This window comes from Chelonus insularis, unplaced genomic scaffold, assembly GCF_013357705.1.
Source record: "Chelonus insularis isolate UGA/USDA-ARS -01 unplaced genomic scaffold, ASM1335770v1 contig_260_pilon, whole genome shotgun sequence".
Lineage (NCBI taxonomy): Eukaryota > Metazoa > Arthropoda > Insecta > Hymenoptera > Braconidae > Chelonus > Chelonus insularis.
Window position 1 is genome coordinate 394738 of NW_023276452.1, and position 23323 is coordinate 418060.

General features: G+C 31.9%; 1 protein-coding gene across 1 annotated transcript; it reads left to right on the forward strand.

Moving 5' to 3' along the window:
- The first annotated feature begins 16352 nt into the window (after positions 1-16352).
- LOC118064956 (piggyBac transposable element-derived protein 3-like) lies at positions 16353-22633 on the forward strand. The gene is made up of 3 exons (XM_035079925.1): positions 16353-16652; positions 16767-17433; positions 22542-22633. Exons 1-3 carry the CDS (start codon positions 16353-16355, stop codon positions 22631-22633), a joined length of 1059 nt encoding a protein of 352 aa, XP_034935816.1.
- The last annotated feature ends 690 nt before the right edge of the window (positions 22634-23323 follow it).

The following is a 23323-nucleotide window of genomic DNA, read 5'->3' on the forward strand; positions in this document are numbered from 1 at the left end:
TAAATTCTACAAATATTATAGAATCATTGAACAAATTCATTTTTTTATCATGAAATATTGAAAGTAAAAAATCAAATAATAATATCGAAATTTGTCACATTATTAGACAATAAAAATAAGGTAAACTTAAATATTTTAATAAAATTTCTTGATAAATAATCATTTTATATAAACATTATTACCGTAATTTTTTAAATATTTTATGTTGTAATTACGACTATTTATTGAAATAAATATACCATATGCTAAAACCTTAAGCAATTTTTTATTATTCATCACTATAAGTTAATTTAATCAATATGTTAGCAATAAAATGAAGATTTGAGTTAAAGAATATGTATATTAAATTAAATTATTAACTATTTAATTTATGCTGAACAGAAGTAGTTCACAATATATTTTAATAAATTTTGCAAATATCTCGTTGTCTCTCATTCTGTAGTATCTGAATAGCATCTGTTTTTGTTTATTTCGAAATAAAGTATACTCACTTTAGTTATAAATTTTCAAATCTAATTATATTATATAAATAAAATAATTATCGATGATTAAATTTGATGTAGAAACAGTTATATTGTTTAGTTGTTAATGTAACTATTTTATGGTCATAATAATTGTCATTATTTTAATAAAATTGGCACCACTTTAGCACAATGAACTTAATGATTTTTAAAAATAAATGTCTTATAACACTTATGGCAATATTTAAATAAAGAAAATTAGAAAGTATTAGTAAAAAATGCTACATAACTGCTAATATTTCAATATAACTGTCGAGTCATTGATGCTCATCGAACAGTAAAGTTATAATGAATTTATTGACTAATTATAATAATTTTCTAGTAGCTATAAGTGAAATAACGGGGAAATGATCGATATATTCAAATTGGTAGTGTATATAAGTACAATCGCAAGAAAAAGTAGGCAACCCGTGAGAAAGTCGAGTAAATGAGCATTATAAAAGGGCGACTCATGCCTATTGAGTCGAACAGACATGGCAAAAATAATATCTAAATGCTTACTTGCGTATCAGTGGCACGCGGTAGCAATTGCTCTGTGGTCTGTACGCCGTTTTGGCTCATAATATATCCTCGTCGTAATTCGTTAGGCCCTGAAGAGAAATTCTCGTGCGTATGTGTATCCGCACAATAATCGAACGTATGGTGTATTATACGTCAAGACCCGGCTTGCGCAGTAATAATAGTCAGGTAGTAATAAGCATAAATGCGTACGTTATTTCACAAGAGTACTTTTCCTTACCCTAAGCCAGTGTTGGTGATCAGCACGTATAGAGAAAGATGGAAATGAACATATATAGTGCTTTTGGCTTCTTGTAATACTCGAACCAATAATCATAAGAGTGCACAGCTTCCTATATCCCAGTCGTCACGTTGATACAAACATTTTCACGATTGGACCAGCTTGATACCACAGACCTATAACGGTGTTGCCTCTTGCATGTTAACCGGCAAATATTCTTTATTTTTATTACTTACAATAATTACTATTCAGCTTACATTTAAATGTCTCAAAATATCCTTTTAATGTATTTTAAAAATATCCTCGGGTCATTACACTTCTTTAGGAAAATGTACAAATTATATTCTTAATCTTCAAGTTTATCTATTGAATTAATTGTTAATTGATCTAGTAATGGATACCGACGATAGTGAAATTCTTACATGGGTGTTTATGTAGACTTAATTGAACGAAAAAATGTTCAAGAAGGGTAATAATGACAGCTAAAAATAAAGTTAAGTAAAATACTATTGCACATCTTTGAAATTATTTCCCAGTAAATATAAAGTAGATATTTTATTGAGATTTCTGGGGTTATAACTGTGGCAGGCCGAGTTCATGGCGTGCAAAATCCTCCGTTATTCAGTATTATATCGAGACTTGAAACGCGAGCTCAATGACGCAACATGAGAAACCAAACGAGCACTGTAGTACTCTTGGTACCAAGCAATCTGTGGTAATCGATGGGCTTCCAGTATGCTTTCAAATCTCTTCTTTCTTGCGGAAGAACACCCTATTGACTGTTTTACATACTCAATTTATAAGCAGGTTTTGCTTTAAATACTTTTCTTTTTCAGCTACCTTTATTTAAAATTAATTTCAGAAATATTAATCACCATATCTTTAATACTTGTTAATATATTAATTTTTAGTACATAAAAAAATTCGATCAGCATAAAAACCATGTCAGTTTTATCATACTCATGGCAGTAAATAAAAAAAAAATTCATTACACATATGTATTCCATAGAAAAAGAAATTAATAAACATTACGAATAAAAATTGAATTGAGCAGAGAAACGATTTTTTATAATTTATAACTTTGCAATTTAAAAAATTCTCTCACTTTTTTTTTTAAAAATTATGTTCTTAATGATTATTTATAGCGAATCTGAATCTATTTTTATTAATATTTTATTTCTATGTGAAATTTTTATTGCATACAAAAATATTCCATTAAAATAAATTCCATAATAAATATACAATGTTAGGTTAAATATGTGTAAATAAATGTAATGGTTAAAGAATTAATTAAATTTATATGTAAGAAAAGATAAGCATCAAATATTTTGATAAATGAAAAAACAAACTTTTCTAAATAAAAGTCAGCAGAATAAATTTGGTTAATAATGAAGGCAGTTTCTATGAAATAATTTCATAATGATGGCAAGAAATTCATCTTCACTTGCGTGTTAATACGATTTAATTGGACACGAACTAATCATAGATACATAGAAAACCGCAGCTGGCATTCCGAGGGCTCACCCAATTATCGTTTCTTTCTTCATCTTGACTGTCATCATGTTAAGCATTAATTAAGTTATTCTTATTAACGATCCAATGACATTACTCTTTGCAAACGGAAGTGGATCTTTGCAGGTTTACAGGGAGGATTTCGTGGTCAGTTGTACTTATGATAGGCTGTGATTCTTTATCAACTTATTAGTATGACGTTGCATGCAATTCTATACGTGGAAACTAGATGAATTGAAGAATTCAATAGCCAAACTGATGACGTAATCGCACGCAGATTTGTTTAACGTAAGAATAAGTGAGTTTACATGTTACATAATTAAAAAACTTAAAGTAAAAATGAAGTTGGATTGAAATTTCACATGGAAAATTTCACGTTGGAAATTCACATGTGTAAAGTAAAAAGATCAATAAATAGATAGAAATCGAAAAACAGATCACAAAATTTCTTAATATTGAAAACAATTGATATGAAATTATGATCTAATTCTTTTCTTTATTAGATCAATTGACTTCTATATTGACAAACTAATGTACAAAATTAGTATGACTATTTATAGTGTTGAATATTTGTCAGCATTTTAAGTTTTTAGTTTCTGAATACAATAACGCACCTTGAGTGTGTTCAATGTTAAATTGCTATACACAAACTGTAGAACTTTTTAGTTATTTTTAACATACTTCATAGTGTGTTAAAATCTATAGTTTGTTTATGGAATTTAATATTGAACATGGGTAAATATATTTACTGTAACACACTTTGGATAAATCCTGTAAAACACTGTACACAGAGAGAATTTTTTCACTAAATGTAGGTGCAAAAAGTGACAAGTCCACGTTTCGAAATTAATAAGTACAAACATTTCTATTCGATAGTAAATTTTGAGTTCTTGTGAGTAAACTTGAGGCTTAAAAAGTGTCTTAGTGAAAGAATTACTTAGAATAACTCAAAAATTAATTACGACAACCCAAAATTCACTGTTGAACAAAAATATTTTTATTTCTATATGTCGAAATGTGCACTTGTCATTTTTGTACTTACATTTAGTGAAAAAATTCTTTCCTTGTAAAAAGTGTAATCCTACTTATATTTACAGTGATATTGTTAGAAAACTGTTTAGTCTATCTTTTGGTTGTCCATCTTTAGAGTAAATGTGATGAGTAGAGTATTTATTAACTTGCCATTTGAAAGTTATTGAAATGGGTCGGATTTTTCGAATGACAAATTTGGATTTATTTCCGCGTTTTAACTCTAAGAATCCGACTCTACTCTTTTTAGAAAGATGTGTGTATGTGCATCATTGTAAACTGCTTTTTGTTTCGCACTGAAGACAAAATACTGTTTTTGGAGTAATCCAAAGTGTAGATGAAATAGATTGCTGTCACAATCCTCATACCTACTCCCATTATTGACTTCCCATTAAGGTCGATTGGTGAAATTGGATTTTGAGAATGATGTGTGCACGTACGTATGTATGTCAACATTTTTTTCGTTTTCGATATCTCAAGAACGGATTGAGATATCCACTTTAACCAAACTTCATTTAAATGATATTATTACAAAGAACATCTGAAATAAATTTAAACAAATTCAGTCGAGTCGTTTATTTTCCATAACAAAAAAACTACTAATGAATAAATAAAAACGTGAACTATTTAAATTACTTTTAAGCGAAAGAATAACAATTTCATTCAAAAATAAAATCAATATTGATTAGATATTATTGTTTACAACCAACTCTGACTTTTACCTATCACGCATAGTTTATAACAATGTGAATTTGTTATAAACAAAATTGTATTTATTGATTAACTAATGCATATATCACACCGATTTGGATTTTTTCAACAAAATACTATTGTTTATGATGAGATATGACTTTCGAAAATTACACATTGTTTTTTAACTATTTAAATTTGTTGTAAACAATTACTAATGGAAAGTTCACTGTGACTTTTAACAATCACGCATTGTTTATAAAAATTTGTCGGGATAAAGTGTGCTTAGACTTATTTTTTGGATAGCTATTGTAACTATCACAACTATCTTAACCATATGAGTAAGTAATTTTAAAGGTTAGGTAATTAATCTAAGGGATACGAGATTGTTTCTGCATCTATATTGTTTTCGGAGCAGATTATATATTATTCAGACTCATTTTTAATTTCATATTCACTCATTCAATATTTTAATTTAAAATATTAAAAAAAAAAGAAGCACATAATGGATATTTTTAATTAAAAATAAGCTTAAAACATTTAGTCAACTGTGTATTGGTGGTGTTTCCCGATGCAGATATGGAATAACGACAATAGTCATTTGAGTTTAATTTATTAGAACTATAGTTGATATTCACCAACGATCAGAACCAATTAACACGTGAGCGTGTGACTTTATCTTGGTTTTTATTCAGCGAATCAACCAGCAAATCTGAGCAGAGACGGAGTAAAGAGCAGGTAAAGAAAACGGTACGAGGTGAGTTGAAGCTTAAATCCCGCCCGAGTAGTCTTTCTCGCTTGAACAAGCGACCAGGAAAAAATAAACAGATCAAAGAAAGAGTATACGATAATTAACGCCCCGACTTAGCGCGTTGTTTCGAAGAATTATAACGGTAATCATACCAGGATAAGGATAAGGAGGTGCCAAGATTCTCGTTATGCCTGCGGGCTCTTTTGTCGTATTCGACTCTTCTTTCTTCCCTTATTTCTTCTCTTCATGTGCTCATGTTCAATGATCGCTTTATTTATTTATCTTATTTGAAGTGAAATTCCTTTTTGAATATTTTCATTTTATTATGCTTGGTAATTTATGAAAAGAATTAATAAATAAATGGCGAAAGCAGAGTTTTATATAGGTATCAATAAAATGATTCACTCAGAAGCTTTGCCATTTGCTGACAACTTTTTTTGTAAAAAATCAGTAGAGTAAAATTAATAGTGTTACAAATAAAAGTATGCTATAAAAACTTTTCTCATGCTGTTAAAAAGATTTTTATTTGATATTTTAGTGATTTTATCTTTGAATGTTTTAAAATTATAAGAGCCTTTAATCGTATATTAAAAGAAAATCTCTAGTAGAAGTTCCAGCGAATCGTTAATTGGATAATGTATTATATATGATCTCGAGTCTTTCGGATGTTAACATGAGATCATTAATAAAGTTTTTTGTTCAGCTGATAGGAAAAAAAATTCTTTGATATTTTTATTGCAGCATTTTCATCCGGAAAATGGTGTTTCATGAATCCAAGATGAATAATCAGCATGAAGACAAACAGGTTTGATTAAAGCAAAAAAAAAAGACGCTCAATCCGTAGTCGTTTAACGCTGACTTTCGCATTATTCTCTCATGATGTAGATCTAAGTAACTCGATATCCCTTTTACAGATGAGGGATATTGAAAAAGGTGTTTAAAGACACGCTCCAAGAAAAGTTGAACAACTAAAGATACATTCCCTTACTGTTGAGTATTGTAAGAATTTATATTTTAGTGATTTGAAAACCACCCAATATTTTTAACGGCCATTCCACACATCATTAAGGTTTCCCTACATTTTTGAGATGAGTTCAAGTGTCCCTGAGACATTCTTCAGACTACAAATCCCTTAGTCATGCTTTGCAATGAGTTAGAAACCAACTCATCTTAGGATTCTCCGAACAAGATTGTTCATATAAAAATTATTCTCATTAAATCATCACTCCTAAAATTGATCATCCAAATACACAAATTCAATTTAGATAATAAGATAATATTTTATTCATAAATTCGTCCCATATGTGATCGTTGGATATTTTTATAGTCTTTTTCATGCCAACAAAGAGTTTTTCAGGAGCTTGATAAGCTCCGATGTTTGCATTTTTTGTCATCACCAACAATGAACGAATTTATGTGCTATTGGAAGTAAGGCTCATGAGTAGTTTTCATGATTTTTTTTTATTCACTTGCACACTTGTAGGGTAGAAAGAGCTCTCGAACAAATCGTACGATGCATCTGTCGCAGTCACCTGGCATAGTCAATGATTAAGGGTAGCACTTGATAATTGTTTTGAAAGTAGAATGAAAAAGATCTTCAATAGCACGTGCTAAGCCGACATATCCTCTGGACATGAGTGTAACGTGAGATCATCTTAACACCCTAGAGCATTTTTTGTTACACTCTCTGGTTACTTCAACTCCTCCTCTTGTTTTAAACGTCTCGACAGTAGTAGGTAAGAGCATGAAATGTCATTAGAGGCTTGGAGGATGGAACAAAAACTCACTTGAATAAGTGTCGTAGCACGAGAGCCTTTTAATTGAAGAAGACAAAAGAAAAAAAAAATAAAGCCATGATTTGATAAAATTGTATCATATAATACATGCCCATGATACTTAATTTTCGGTCAAGTAATTGAATTCAATCGGCTATAAAGATTATATTTTAATGTTAGTATAACCCTAATTATAAAAGTGCAATTTATAAATAATATAGGCTTTCAACCTTTGCTATTAAAAAATGATGTAACATCGGAAGTGACAAGAGTGTTATACTACTTTCCGCTTCGATAAGCAATCTTGATATTATTCAGATTTATATGATTAGAGTAAAATAGCACTTTTAAATTTATACACATAGTAAAAGATAAAAATAATGTTTTTAATAACAGAAAAGACTATAAGATTACCATTCGTTTGATATATATTGGTAAACTTAATGATTACAATCCAATTTCTATCGAAATATATGCAGTTTCTGTAGTACATATACATATTGCCTACACAAATATTAATGTTGACGAATATTTGTTGTTTTAATTACATTAAAAGATGTTGCACGCACCAAGTGTGTGTCAATGATTGGATGATAATGCGAACTTTTTAACCGATAATCCGAATGGCAAAATTTCGTCTGGTTCAAATCTAAAATTGATGATATCCCGAGTAAAAATAAATAGGCCTAAAAGAAGCCCAAAATGAAAAATAAGCCCAATACAGGCCTGATTGAAGCCAAATCTTGACTTAGAGAAATTTTCAGTGCCCAAAAGAAGCCCATTACAGGCCTAAATTTTGAAGGAGCCCAATTGAAACCCAAAAATATTTTCGAGGCCTACAACGCGCCCAATTCAAGCCCATTTTCTAAGATCATATTCGACAATGATAACAATAAATCATTGATTTTTTTTTCCCCCCAGATTTTTAAAATATTTCTGGGCTTGGATTGGGCGCGTTTTAGGCCTAAAAAATATTTTTGGGCTTGGATTGGGCGCGTTGTGGGCCTCGAAAATCATTTGGGCTCGAATCGGGTCTCGTTTGGGAGCGCCTAAAAACTGATGATTTTTACTCGAGATATTACCTGTTTTACTCCGAAATTAATCGATTTTTTTCCTTGATGATGGATCTACCACTGGGTTTTTTTTCTTCAGCTTCAGTTAATTTAATATTGTCCTCATCTTCACTTTTTTTGCTCCATTTGCTTTAATTTGATCTCATTTTCTCTTTTTCATCATATATATCCCGAGTCAGAATTTTACTATTATTTTGCTGCTGAACCCCCTAAAAATCTATATTTTCCCACTGAACCCCCTGAATCGGGAATTATGAAGGGAGTTCAGCGGCAAAATATAAAAATATTTCATATTATTTTTCTTATACGAAAAAATAATTTTTTCCCGTTGATGCTCCTGACTTCAGGAGGTTCAGCGGCAAAATAAGAGTAAAATTCTGACTCGGGTAGTATCGCCTACTGAAGGACAAAAATAAACTAAAATTTTCCATGGTATTAGAAATAAAACAGGAGTTTTTAAGGACAAATTTAGTCTTCATCAAAGAGTCGTAAAACAGATGAAATGTTTCGACTTGGGATCGATAGTTGAAAAAATTACATCCTAATGAAATAAAATGGGTAATTAGGCGACACTAAATTCTTAATCCCGTAATTAGATTAATCGAACACCTCCAATTGAGAATTACAAGCCTAGTTAGTTGATGTATCTAAAGGAGCTGTCCTAATCTAAAGGGAAAAGATAAGGAATATAGCTAGAACATGGACTACAATTATCGAGAGAAGTGACTCATTGAGTAGTGAGCCTATCAAATTTTACTGTGAATGAATTTGAGGCTAGTTGTATTGGAAATGAGTGAACGAGAAAGTCGGTAGAAAATGGTTAATTTGAAATTGTATAAAAAGTAAATGGGTAGAGTTCCGTTTAGGTGTCACCTCCGAATCGGCTGAAGCTTGGGGCATTTGTTGACCTTGATGAGACATGAAAAATCCCCAAGGGATTTTTGGCGCAAATGCACCATATCATTTTTATGAGTAGAATAAAAATTGTAGAATGGTCTTTACCAGTGTTATAGTATCCCTCATCGTGTCAAGTCTCCAAGAGCAGACAATAGATGGCGAATCCTCAAGATTTTCTCGTATGTTTAATTGATTCAGAGATCAATATAAATGTGATTGATGAACTACTTTTCATAAAAAATATTCCTTCAATACTAATGAATGATTTGTACAATTTATTTAAAAAATCTACTATCTATACTGATAGAGCTATTACCTTGCAGTGGGTAAGAGACCTTGGGTTGATACCATCAAGTCAGTACTGTCCTAAGCATAAGAAAATGAAAGAATCTCTCAGTTATTTTATGTGTAAATTTCTGTGGAGTCGTCGATGTAAGTTATTAAAACGTGATCCTTTCATAGAATTATTAAAGGCAATTAAACTATGCTATCCGGGGTGGTCTAAATAAGAATACTGAACATATTTCTTGAATTTCACTCTTCTTGGGAGTGATCCCAATGAATAAATAGCTAAATATGGTAAAATCTTTAAATCCCTTGGGGAAAATTCATCACTAATTGAGGTAAACTCGTAAAAAAATTTTGGCCCGAAATAATCTAGATCTTTCTTTGTCCAAACTGGTTAAGTAAAATTTTCATTATTTGAACTATTCATTGCTCTGTAGCTCTATCAAAGTGAAAAAAAGTTCTTTGTTCTAAAATTGATAATATTTAGTGTTGGTTTCGATAATCACTATTATCATCATCCACCTGAACATCAGGGGTCTAAACTGGGCAATTCTGGAACGAGCATTACATCCTGGAGAATTATTTATCATTAGCAAGCGTACAGACAAGGCATTTCTTTTGGATATTGGCTGTAAAATTGTCAACATTTTCTTAAACCTAAAACAAATGACTTCTCAGGTACTTCAGGTAAGATTATTCGATTTATTTTACTTTCCTGCAGCTTATGGTAACAAGAAAGTTTTGCTATAGGCACCACAGTAGTTCAACGAGTTTCATTTTTCAAGTAGATAAAAATTAGGAAGATAAATGATTGTATTATTTTAGCTACCTAATTCTTTTTCAATTGTGCTATTTCTTCTACTTACACTCATCAGATAGATCGTGATCAGAGCTCATAAGAAGAATATTGAGAAAAGTGACACATTTATGTACGTGTAGTACATTTCATATTTGGGGAGGGAGTAGTAGCCTATCTTAAACCATGTGTAAATTACATCTCGAGCTGAAGGCGAGGGTAGTAAACGGGTGGTTCAAGCCAGTCTAATTGTCTTCCTTCGGGCTGAATATGATTTTTTGTCATAACTGTGGAGAAAGTTCTACACCTCTCTAATGGAAAAGTGAACTTTCCGCGCGGGTATGATGAAAAATAGTATGTTAGCCACGGGAACAAAGTTAAATATCCTTATCTGGGTGTGTGCCACCCTCGCCTTCGGCTCGGGACGCAATTTTACACCCAGGTCAGAATATCATACTTTTCTCCCTTGGTTAACCATATACTATTAAGTGAGTCTTGTTTTTGATTTCGCCAAAACCACCTATGAATTTCGGAGGTGCATCCAAATTAAAGAAGAAAATAAAGGTAGGTTAATAGAACGAAGATTAACAATTGAAATTTCATGGTCATCAAAAACAGGTCAGAAAAGTTGTAAGGTCTAAAGCTCGCTAAAGAACCTGCAACTAATATTAAAATATTTTCGTTGGATAATTTATAGTCATTTTCAAATGCAGTTTGAAAGACGTTAAGAAATCCTTGAGCTTGATTTTTAGTATTAAAATTTTTATAGTTATCATGTTATTTAATTCTGATTGCTTCTAATTTTGCTCGAGAAATTAAATTATTTTTTTACGAGTTAAATAAAGGTTCGGGATTATAATTGAGATTTTGATTTTCAAACTCAAGTCAAAAAGATCATTCGAGTGAGAGAATTATTATGACGGATTTGGATAAAACAAGTGTGATCTTTAAATAGATTTATGAAAGCGATTGAATTTTCACCGTCAAATATTCAATCAAAATATTTTTATCATCTTCAGACAATGGTTTACTTTAAATTAAAATAATCAATAGTTTATACGTAAAGTGTTTCAGTAAGATAAATTTATCGTGGGATATAAAACTAAGTTTAAAAGACCTCCTGCTAAGGGTAAACTGTGAAAAAAATTGTTCGCTTCCGCAATGCAGCTCGCCAGAGACCGTGACATTGGAATAGCACGCCAGGGAGCAAAATGTAGAGAGACGAAAGAGATAGTGCCCATCAATTCGACCTGCCGAAGTAACGACGCGTGAACCCGGAAAACCATTCGTAACGGAACACAATATCTTGGATGATTTGTTCTCTCGGTTGCCCACGAAGAAGCCTCTATATTATCATTGGTATATATTCCTCCTAACCTTGACTCTTTATCCTCCGATCATTAATTTTATGTGATTTCCTCAACGGTAATGCGAAATCCATCATTGTATGTGCGCTGAATGTATCTTGATGTTATAAAATTCACTAACGATTTTATTGATATCTCACGAACAGACTATTCAGCCAATATCCATTTCTATAATTGTAATAGTTGGTTCCTAGCTACATGCATGCGATGTAAATACTATTGATAAAGATAAATTCAAACTTGGTTATTAATTACTGTCTCTTACATACAGTGGTGAGCTTTACTTACTACCGATAAGTAGGCAGCTTTTATAACCACAAGATATCAGAGTAAGCGAACAGGAAATGATGAAAATAGGGAATTATGATCAATCTTCATTGATAAATTAATAACTATAAAATTTCAATAGACAGAACATGAATAATATCTATCGCCATTTATCTTGAATATTGATTTATTGTGATGAAATGTAAATATGTTTATCAAGATATGGAAAAAGTAAATGTCGATCATTTATGTTCTAATTTTGATTTGGAGATTGATATTTATTCACATATGAATATAATTAAATAAGTATTAATTCTGTAGAATCAATTAATTAACTGAAATCTATTATATGAATTAGAATCATACTGAAAATTTTTCAATGGAATTGAAAACAAGTTTGCTAGGATTTATAAGATTAATGTTACTGCATGACTTTACAAGAAAAGAAAAAAGATTTCTTCCGATAAAAAAATATGTTCTAATTCAATTTACGTCCCAACATTGATAATAATTTATCATTTTTCTAAAGATTTAGATCGCATCGACCCTTATTTATTCGATTAACAAATAATGAAGAAAAACATGTAATAAATAATAGTGACAAATTAAAGACACGTGATATTAGATAATTGTCATCTTATAATAACAGAATAATTATTGTATTTCATTAAATCAGGAATAATATACGAAAAACATGGTAGTCTTGATTTGAAGCATAGATCTTTACAAGACTTTATAAGACATCATCAGGTGATTCATGTCCTTGGAAACTTTGCACGTCCGCAATAGGGTTTTACTGGAAGAAGGGGACGAGTACTACTCTGTGGTTCACCGCATGTCCAACATGGTCACTACGCGCCGCGTCCCGCCAGGCAAAATCATCATTACGCTAGTATATACAAGCACATCTTACATCTTGAACCTTTACCGGTCTTTGTAGGCTACATGAATTTTATACACGGTAAACTGTAACCACCACTAAAAATTTTCCGGTCTTGTTTCCGGTTGTTTTTAGGAGTTCGATTTTATACTGAAAAGGATGCGGTAAATCATCTATACGAGGTCATGTAGGGTAGACTACGGTTTTCGTGGCGCTGCGATTTTTTTAGACTCACCAAATTTTTGTAACTTAGTACAATGTACTTTCAGGGTGATTTTTTTTTATTAAATGGAGAGACCGAAAGCTGCCACCGGAAAACATCCTATAATACTAGAATTCAAAATTGTGCCCATATAAAGTTAATACTGAAAATATGAATCACGAGATTGATATCTCGAGAACTCAATGAGAGATCAAAAAATCTTATTCTTTATTTTTGTCTTGACTGATAGTAAAATTTGACATTTTTTTAGGGATTAAACTTCAGTATAACCATCAATTAGCATAAGTTTCCAAAGCAAAAGTAAATTTTATTTTGTTGTCATTTACACGGAGGATTCGTTTTACCTCACTAAGTTACCAAAAATATAAAAAAGCTATCTTGCCCCGTATTCCCCTAATATAAATGAAGAATGGGAAGTTGTTTTTCGACTCGTTTTGTGACCGTAAATACTTTTCGTCTCGAAGAAAAACGCTATCTAATTCGATACCTTAAGTCCAGCGGTTGCAGGTTCAAATCTTATTGGAAACAGAAAAAAATTAATTTTCAATAGTATTTAAGTTAAAATTGATAGTTTTTCCGAATGATTGAAATCTAGAAATAATGATATATTAATAAATTGATATTTTTGAACAAACTTTCACTTGATTCACACTAGTAATTGACAAGAGGCAATAAAGTAAAGTGTAACTAAACCTTTTCAATGTTAAATGCCATAAACAAACTATAATTTTTTCACACACTACGAAACGTGTAAATCATGTACAGTTTATTTATGGATATTTTACATTAAACACAATTCATGCATGTTATTTCAACACATTTGTGAAATCTTGGGGTTTGCAGTAATATTTCGGAATAATAATAACATAATCATAATTATTGATCGACTTAAATATTTTTGGACGTGGGCTGAATTGAAATGAAAAATCATTTAACTTAAAAATAATACAACTGACATTCGTTACGTTAATTTGCACTTATTTTTAGGCCCTGAGTTAATTCATTATTTTATTGATGCTCAGTAGAAAGGTATCGCGTAAAATTGGATATTAACGTGTCGGACTTTTCAGCCTTCATCATTCCCTTGGTCAGTCATGTGCCTTGTTTTTATTTTATAACCCTCATCGCCGTGTTAAATAAGATTCTGATGCTTAGAGATACACACGAAGTATTAATCAATAATATTTCAATGATGTTGCTTAAAAAACAAGAGAAAAAAAACATTTGTTAATTTGATCAAGTGAGAAAAATTTAAAAACGTGCGGAACAAGTACATAGGAACTGTCAAATTTTGCAAAAATAATGAACGACGAATTATAGAAGTCATGAAAAAAAACAGAAGAAGAATTGGAGAACAAGAAAGGACGTTAATTGCGAACTGGACTTCTTGGTTCCGGATATTTGCTACGCCTGACCCTCAATTGTTAGCTGGTAGATGCCCACCACGGGCGTGTCATTCATTCGATTAACCATTGTTTTTTTATTCTGACATGGTTTTCTGCTCAAGTCGTCTGTCTATTGAAATTGACCGTCATTTCAGAAAAAATACGGTGTCTGTCTCGCGGTCTCATCACCAAATGCCACAGACAAATACTTAAAACACAATAAATCCCGTATACAGAAAAAAAATTGGGATATTTTTGTTTTACACACGAGTGAAAAAAATCTATCAAACATGCATTCGTATGAATTACAGTGAAAAACAAAAATAAAGTATTCACTTCAATTTTTCAGAACTTTCAAATAATAGTATTTTTCACAATTACGTCTCAACATAAAAAATTACGTTTTAAACTTTATATTTGAAAATTTTTCTCAAAAACCAAATAATTTATCATATTTTCTCCTTTAAAAATGTCTCTGAATTGCAATATTATAATTATATGTGGTGAATTTGTCAAGATAATTCTTACCGGATTGATGAAATAGGATCCGAATATAATCACGTGAATCAACTTTTCAGTTACTATGAATTTCCATTCAATTGTAATGTTTAAAATTCCGTTTCCAGTCGTAACTAAAAGCTGTAGCTGAGTTAATTAATTTTTAATAAAATCATGAACATTTTCAAAAGTTTTTTTAATTGGAAAGTTTGTTACTTATTGTCAAATCTATGTACTTGTTATAAAACTTATGTATTAGTATTTACGATTACGAGTTTATAAAAACTTGTTGCAAATATATATTAACCCATTAACGCCGAAGAATCGTGTTTTTTTTTCTCATTTTCAAGCTAGATTCTTATCATCGAAAAAAAATCATTTGCAAATAAAAAATATGTTCCCTTGTACTTTCGAGTGTCCTCTTTCCGAATCCGGAGTCAAAATTAAGTTTTGTCCATTAGAAAAAAAAATATGGCCGTTTTTAAACAAAAAAAACCGAAAAAATCGAAGACATTTTTTTTTCAATATTTTTTTTCTCATTGAAGACGCTCAAGGAGCCCCCCTTTTTCTTCAACCATGAGTGCACAAAATAGTTGTAGTTTAAGAATATATTTTTTTAATTTGTCGACATTGACATTTTCACCCCCAAAATGGCGCTTTTCATCCCTTCAGCAGGAAGACAATTTTCACTCTCGGTGCCCGACAAAAAAATATTCAAATCTTAACGAAAATTGGAATCCCGGGGTTTTCAAGGTCGCTGATTACGATTCCGCCCTCAAAATTCAAAAATTCAAAATGGCGGACCCAAATTCAAAAACTTATTTGAATCGGATGAAATGTGGCACTCGAGGGGTTTTCGAGGTCGCTAATTACAAATCTGTCCTCAAAATTCGAAAATTCAAAATGGCAGATCCAATATGGCGGACCCAAATTCAAAAACTTACTTGAATCGGATGAAATGTGGCACTCGGGGGTTTTCGAGGTCCTTGATAACGAATCTGGCATCATCATTTCAAAATTCAAAATGGCGGATGCAATATGGCGGACACCTTCCCATTAACGCCCAGTTATTATCTAACGTTTATTGAAGAATTGACAACTTCATATAAATGTAAATAATAATCATTCAATTGATTCACATTTTATGATCATATATTATATTTTTCATGTGTCGAATGAAATTGACGTTGCAGAGGCTGAGAAATCTCCGATTTTTTTACATTTCATCTTGTTTTTGTTTATACGGGTCATCATTGAATATTATCCCTGATACAAATATATTTATTATCCATAAATATTTCTGTCTGCAAATAAGTTTTGTATATGCCTATCACATCTTTTTTAATTTTTCACGTTTGTGGAGTGTGGATCGTTCACATTGCTAATGATATTTTATTTTCTGTAAAAAATATTAGCTCAGAATTTTTGTGTTCATTTTAGGTCTGCCAATATTCCTCATCTGAGTAATTTGGTTTCTATTTTCGTAGAACTTGTCTTGAGACTAAATCGAACTCACTTATATACCTAAATTTCAGCTCAGTACCTCAACAAAATTTATTCATAAAATATTGTTTTCTCATCTTTATTGCTCCTGAGTGAATTCACTTCTTCGATAATTCTTATCTCATCGGCAGCGTGAGCATATTGACAATATTACCATTATGTCTCGAAAACGACCAAGGCAATCTATTCCTTCTCATGTAGAGTTTGAAATAGATACTTCTGACGATAATTGTGACGAGCTCGTCGCGATTCCGAATCCAGACAATTCTGGTTGTTCTAGTGATTCCGATTCTGATTTTGAATCAAACGATCACCTTTCGAGTATCGCTTATAAACAAGCATCGGAAAATTACACAGATAATCAATGTAAATTGGAAGGAGATCACCAATATAAGTGGATGGTTGGTGAAAAGAGCTACCCGAATGAGACTGAAGACAAATTATTACTAACTGACGGTGTAAAAAAAAGTATTTAAAAAAGTGAGCCGATACAACTGTTTGAAAAGTTTTTCTGCATGGAAATGAAAACATACATTATTGACTCATGTAAAGAGAATGGGTTTGAATTGCAGTTGGATGATTTGAATACTTTCATTGGCATCATCATTGTAAGCTCGTTCAATAAAAGAAAATCTCAAAGAGACTATTGGTCAACTGATCCCTTCTTATTATGTGAGGTGGTTTCTTCTGCAATGCAACGCGATACATTTGAGAAAATCAAATCAGAATTAAAGTATTCGATGCCTAAAGACAATGATCCCAGTGATAAGGCATGGCGCGTTCGTAAATTACTACAATTATTTCAGAGAAATATTCGTCAGTTTGGCTTGTGGAAGACTGCGTTATCTGTTGACGAAATGATGGCCAAATCATATGCAAGAACATCGCTAAAACAGTTTATCCGGGGAAAACCCATACGATTCGGACTAAAATTTTGGGGTCTCTGCACCGCCGATGGATACCTGTTGAATCTCGATTTATATTGTGGAAAAACCTCATCAATTGGAGATAAATCGGGTAAATGTGCTCTAGGTTCTCGTGTAGTGATGGAATTATTGGATCCATTTCTCAAATCTATCCCTCCTAAGAAGATATCTCAGTTCCATCTTTACTGCGATAATTTTTTTACGAATTTCGATCTCCTAGTACATTTGAAAAAGTTAGGTTTACAATGTACAGGAACTATAAGAGAAAATCGAGTCAAAGAAAAAAATGTAATCGACAAAAAGTCTCCACGAGGTACGTATGTTGTAAAGCATGATCAAAACAGCGGAATAGACTACATAACTATCGTAGACTCGAAACCAGTTTCGATCGCTTCTACCGCTGCAAGGGTAACTCCTCTACTACCGTCTAAGAGATTTAGCTCGAGTGCACATTCAAAAATTGAGATTCCGTTTCCACAAGCATTTCATCTCTACAATAAATTCATGGGCGGAGTAGACGTGCACGGTGGACATTGCAACAACTTGCTTCCAAGTATCCGTTCAAAAAAATGGACATGGGTCGTCTTTATTAGATTTATTCAGGCCGCCATTGTGAACTCAGTCGTGATTTTCAACGCAACTGGAGATAAAACAAAAAAAATTGGTTCAAAGCAATTCGCAATTTCGATTGCTAAATATTACTTAGAGAGGGGAAAACTAAAACGGAACAAAGCACACGATACTTTCCGTCACAGCAAACAAGCTCGTTGTTCAATCTGTCCAATAAGAACATATACGTACTGTAAGGACTGTAATGCTTATTTCTGTAGTGCTTGGATGAAAGCGAAACACGTAATCAGGCTTCGGGGATAAGCAAAGGGCGCATTTACAACCAAGCACCCCAAAAAGTGAGAGGCAAGGGGACTCACTCAAATCAAGCACCCCAAAGGAGAAAGGATTCCTACTACGTCCATGTCGTTTTCTCTGGGTAATGCTAAGAGTAGAAAAAAGAATTATAAGTTTATCCGTTGAGTAATGCGGAGTGATGAATTTCTATAAATTTGTCAATTTGTCAATATATAAAGTTGTCAATTCTTCAATAAACGTTAGATAATAACTGGGCGTTAATGGGAAGGTGTCCGCCATATTGCATCCGCCATTTTGAATTTTGAAATGATGATGCCAGATTCGTTATCAAGGACCTCGAAAACCCCCGAGTGCCACATTTCATCCGATTCAAGTAAGTTTTTGAATTTGGGTCCGCCATATTGGATCTGCCATTTTGAATTTTCGAATTTTGAGGACAGATTTGTAATTAGCGACCTCGAAAACCCCCGAGTGCCACATTTCATCCGATTCAAATAAGTTTTTGAATTTGGGTCCGCCATTTTGAATTTTTGAATTTTGAGGGCGGAATCGTAATCAGCGACCTTGAAAACCCCGGGATTCCAATTTTCGTTAAGATTTGAATATTTTTTTGTCGGGCACCGAGAGTGAAAATTGTCTTCCTGCTGAAGGGATGAAAAGCGCCATTTTGGGGGTGAAAATGTCAATGTCGACAAATTAAAAAAATATATTCTTAAACTACAACTATTTTGTGCACTCATGGTTGAAGAAAAAGGGGGGCTCCTTGAGCGTCTTCAATGAGAAAAAAAATATTGAAAAAAAAATGTCTTCGATTTTTTCGGTTTTTTTTGTTTAAAAACGGCCATATTTTTTTTTCTAATGGACAAAACTTAATTTTGACTCCGGATTCGGAAAGAGGACACTCGAAAGTACAAGGGAACATATTTTTTATTTGCAAATGATTTTTTTTCGATGATAAGAATCTAGCTTGAAAATGAGAAAAAAAAACACGATTCTTCGGCGTTAATGGGTTAACTAATTATTTTAATTTCGCTACCATAAAATGAAATGAATATCAAAAAGATAATTTTCACAAAAGGTTAAATACCTCCATTATATTGATTACATACACTTCTTTTATTGTTCTCTTCGATATACAATAAAAATTCGAGCTATGACGACATTTACTTCTCAGATGTTGCAATTGAAAACAATGATAATTTTTTCAAACGAAAATTATGCGTACTTAATACGATCAATTAACCTTTGACAAATTGATTTATTGATAATTAGACATGAGGATTAATTAAGGCTTCTGACTCTAAAAAAAGTATATGAGAAAAGTTAGATGCACCAGGAGTAAAGATTCAAATGTTTCGTGATGTTGATAAAGCAATATCGTTATGACGCGGCATAATGTGCGCATATAACTACATACGTGAGAGGCTTTGATTTATCGTCAAGCAGCTTTAGCGGTTATATACATATGCGAGCATTTCAAGCGGATAAAACTGCTATGACTCTTATCCTTCTCATCCCCGTATGGCGAGTTATTTTTCCTACTTCATCTGAAGGAAGAGGAGCGAGAACACGAAAGCTTTAGGACAAAGAAAATAAATCCGAGAAGATCCTGTTAAAGAAACTGGGAATATTCTCGTGACGATATGAAGAAACATAGAACAAGGTCATCTGTTTGTTGGCTAGTATAAATTACGAAAGATGAAAAGCCGCTGAACAATACTATACGACAACTTCTGACTGAGAAAGTCTCTTCTGGAAGCCTTGAAATTGCTTGTTCAATCGAATAAAGAGACGAATGAAGTGTGTGGAGACAAAAAAATAATAAGAGCGCTGATTGGAAATAAAAGAAATCGTTTTGACGCGGGTATAAAAATGAAACCCTGACGTCTTTGTCAGTCTTCGGGTTTGGATATAATTCAAGACGATAATAGTCAATGGGGGGTAAAATAAAAAATAAATGGAACTCGAATAGAATAGAAGGCCAATGACATCCCAACTAAAATGAATAAAAGCCACGCGCACAACTTAGAGAGGGTACGCGGTGAGAGCTGATGATAGCACTAATTGGTGTCCTCAATGATAGTAGAGCTTGATAGCATTTATATCTACCGACTATAGAGATGCCAAATTCATCCTTCCTGTAACCGTCATCATAAGTGGAATAAAAATGATATAAATATAAAAAAACCGTTCGAATATTTATTCAACGGCATTGAGATACCTGTTCACGCGACACTTTCTTCAGTTAATAAATGACCCAATCGACACGAGACATTTATACAGATGTAAATTCTTCGTTCGGCGTTTGTTTATCATAGAGGATAAAAGCGAGGACGAGTCTGAACGAGTCGTGCCAGATGTAATCTGATAGATTACGATGTCTCTTTTACTCTTTCTCATGTGAATTGACTTCTCATTAAATAATTACAAATTATATATTCCATGAAGATATTTGTATATACTATCTGTGAAAGATATTTTTACTTTGTGCTGTAATCCGGGCGTGGTAATCGAAATCTTTTAAGTCTAGACTTATCCGATAGATAATCCATAATTATCGCATAAGAATCCTCGTAAAATTTTTATACGGTATTATTTGGTAAAATAAATGAAGATATTAACAAGATAACTTATATGTGTATATGAATGGCCATAATACAGGGTGCGGCAGAAAAAAAACCGAATTTCAGCTCATAATTTTTGAATAGATTCAGTCAATAATTATGTAAATTGATTTTATTCTATTAAATACTTATCACACTTATTTATTGGACCAACGTAATCAATATAATACATAGAAAAAATATTAACTGCTAATATTATTGAAAAATATGAAAATACTTAACCAATTGAATCAAAAATTGATCGCGAAATTTTTGTTTTTTTTTCTCAAAAAATCGGTTATCATAGATATTTGCGTAGCTGTACTTTATCTGGATACTAATTGGTTGTCAGGAATGTAGGATAACTCACCTACGTTTACTTATATATATACATATCCTCAGATAGCAACAGAAATTCTACCTGTCACATCCGAAAACAAACCCTTGCAGTCCAGCTCCTTAACCCCCTCTCTATGCATTTTCCTGACCACCACAGTATATAAAGGATGCATTTTCCCTAAACCTTACACTTATTTTCTGAACATTGTAAGAAAGCTGACGATAGAATTTTCGAATTTACAATAAAGAACTTATCTTTGAATATTTTTCTATCTTGTTACTCTTGGACCCACAACAGGAATAATGGCGGGACAATTTTTTTATTTGAACAATAGATTTTTTGAATGTAACATATGATTCGATGCTGAGAGCACATCTTTGTGTCGCGAACCCTTTTTCAAGAAATCGGTTGTCATGGACATCGTCTTATTCGCTGTCATCTTATTTGCATACTAATTGGTTGTCTTGACTTATTGATATTAGTATTAAAAATCATTCACAAGAAGATTTTTGTCATAACGTATAATGATTTCTCGATCGTGAATAAGAAGTAGATATTCTTTATAAAGAACACCTATAGGAGCCGATAAGAATTAAGTAATGACATTTTAGTCACGAAGTATAATTTTCATATAATTGTATAAGTTATTGTTTAAAAAATGAGACAATTAATGACATGTTCCCTACCGTATGATGATTCGTTTTCTATTATTTTTAATCAATTTAATTTTGTTGCAACATTAATTGTTTAATTATTAGGAAGAGAACAATTTAACATTGCTTTAAATTCTGCCTTGCGCCCAATTGTATAAATTTCGTATGATCATAAAAGTTACTAATTATAAATAAATATAAAAAAAAGTTTTCTTTATAAATCAGTGTTCTAAATTTACTCATAGCTATCTTGTTCGATAGTTGAGTTTATTTATTTTGGCTAAACTTTCGATTCTTCCGGTATCATTTCTTGGCCTACAATCAATTTTAAGCTTCGACCGTCGATTGACAAATAAGAGTCAACGATTTTGCGATTACACTAGCAAAGAGCAAACGTGCTGAGGCGTTTTGCCCTGAGGGTTTCCTCAGTTTAGACGGAGATCTAGATAATTTGTGATTAATTAGATATTACAAACGTTATTGATGGGAACAGCAGAGTCGGGGCAGGCACTGATCGTGGATGAACGGCAACTAAGAGACGGACGGATGAAACGACGGACGCACGAACGAGCGTTGTGGAGATCAGATCAGGGACGGTAGGTGGTCCATCGGGGCCTCACTGGTATTCAGTCGCAGTGAAGGTAAACTCTGGCATCTCGACTCTTCATGCTTCTCTCTTTTCTTTTCAGCCTATTTCTCTTGCTGAACACGGAACTCCTTCTCCCTTGCTTACACTCTAACCCGCACCCTGACAATTCCGTGTGTTGCTGATGAGTTTAATGCTACAATAGCAATGTTTGATGTAATCTCAAGTGATTAGACCAATAATAGTCGATCAACAAAAATACTCTTTTGTTAGAAAGGTATATTGTTTCTTATTTCATTACATGATTTTTTAAAATTAACCTATTTTTGGCTTTGTTTAATGATGAAAAATTGTTTTTGAAATATTTTCTAGAGATTGAGATTGATGGATCAGTATGGACAGAACTATTTTTAGATGTTGAAAAAAGAAAAGAAAAAATTGTTTGTGAAGAAACAAGTTTTTAACAATGAGTGCCGGTGCCGACAATAATTAAATATGAAATTTTGATTATCTAATGTTCAATAATGTGTATATTATCAATTGAAAATAAAACGGACAATGAGTAGGTGATGAAAAATAATCTTAATAATAAAAATATCCTTGTAATGATGTAAAACAAAAAAAAGTAAACCAAAATAAAATTCAAATTTTTTTACATCTGAAAACTAAAAACTGGATTATAATTATAGATTTGGGTTTTAAAAAGAATTGAAAGAACTTTTAAAAATTTTTCAGTAAATCAAAATAACTAAAAACTCGTCGTTTTAATTTGGCAGTACTTTAAAATGGAAAGTTTGTAATTTGAATATGTCAATTTCATTTCTTCAGTTATTAATAATTAAAAATATTAATAATTTCCACAGAAAATTTCTTCAGATGATTTAAAAATATGGTGCATGATACGCTAAAAGACTTGAAAATTAAAAAAAAGAAAAGTAAGCAACAGTTTAGTATTTAAAATAAAATGAAAACATCGATATTCATTCAGTTATTAATTTTTCATTCTTACATCTCTATGATTAGCACTGCTCATTTTATTACTACAGCAAGGGTTGAATTACTTAATTGAATGTAATCTATATGTATATGCAGCGTTCGGTAAATAGAAAAATAGATACTTATAAAGTTTAGAGTGTAATATGATATATATTTTG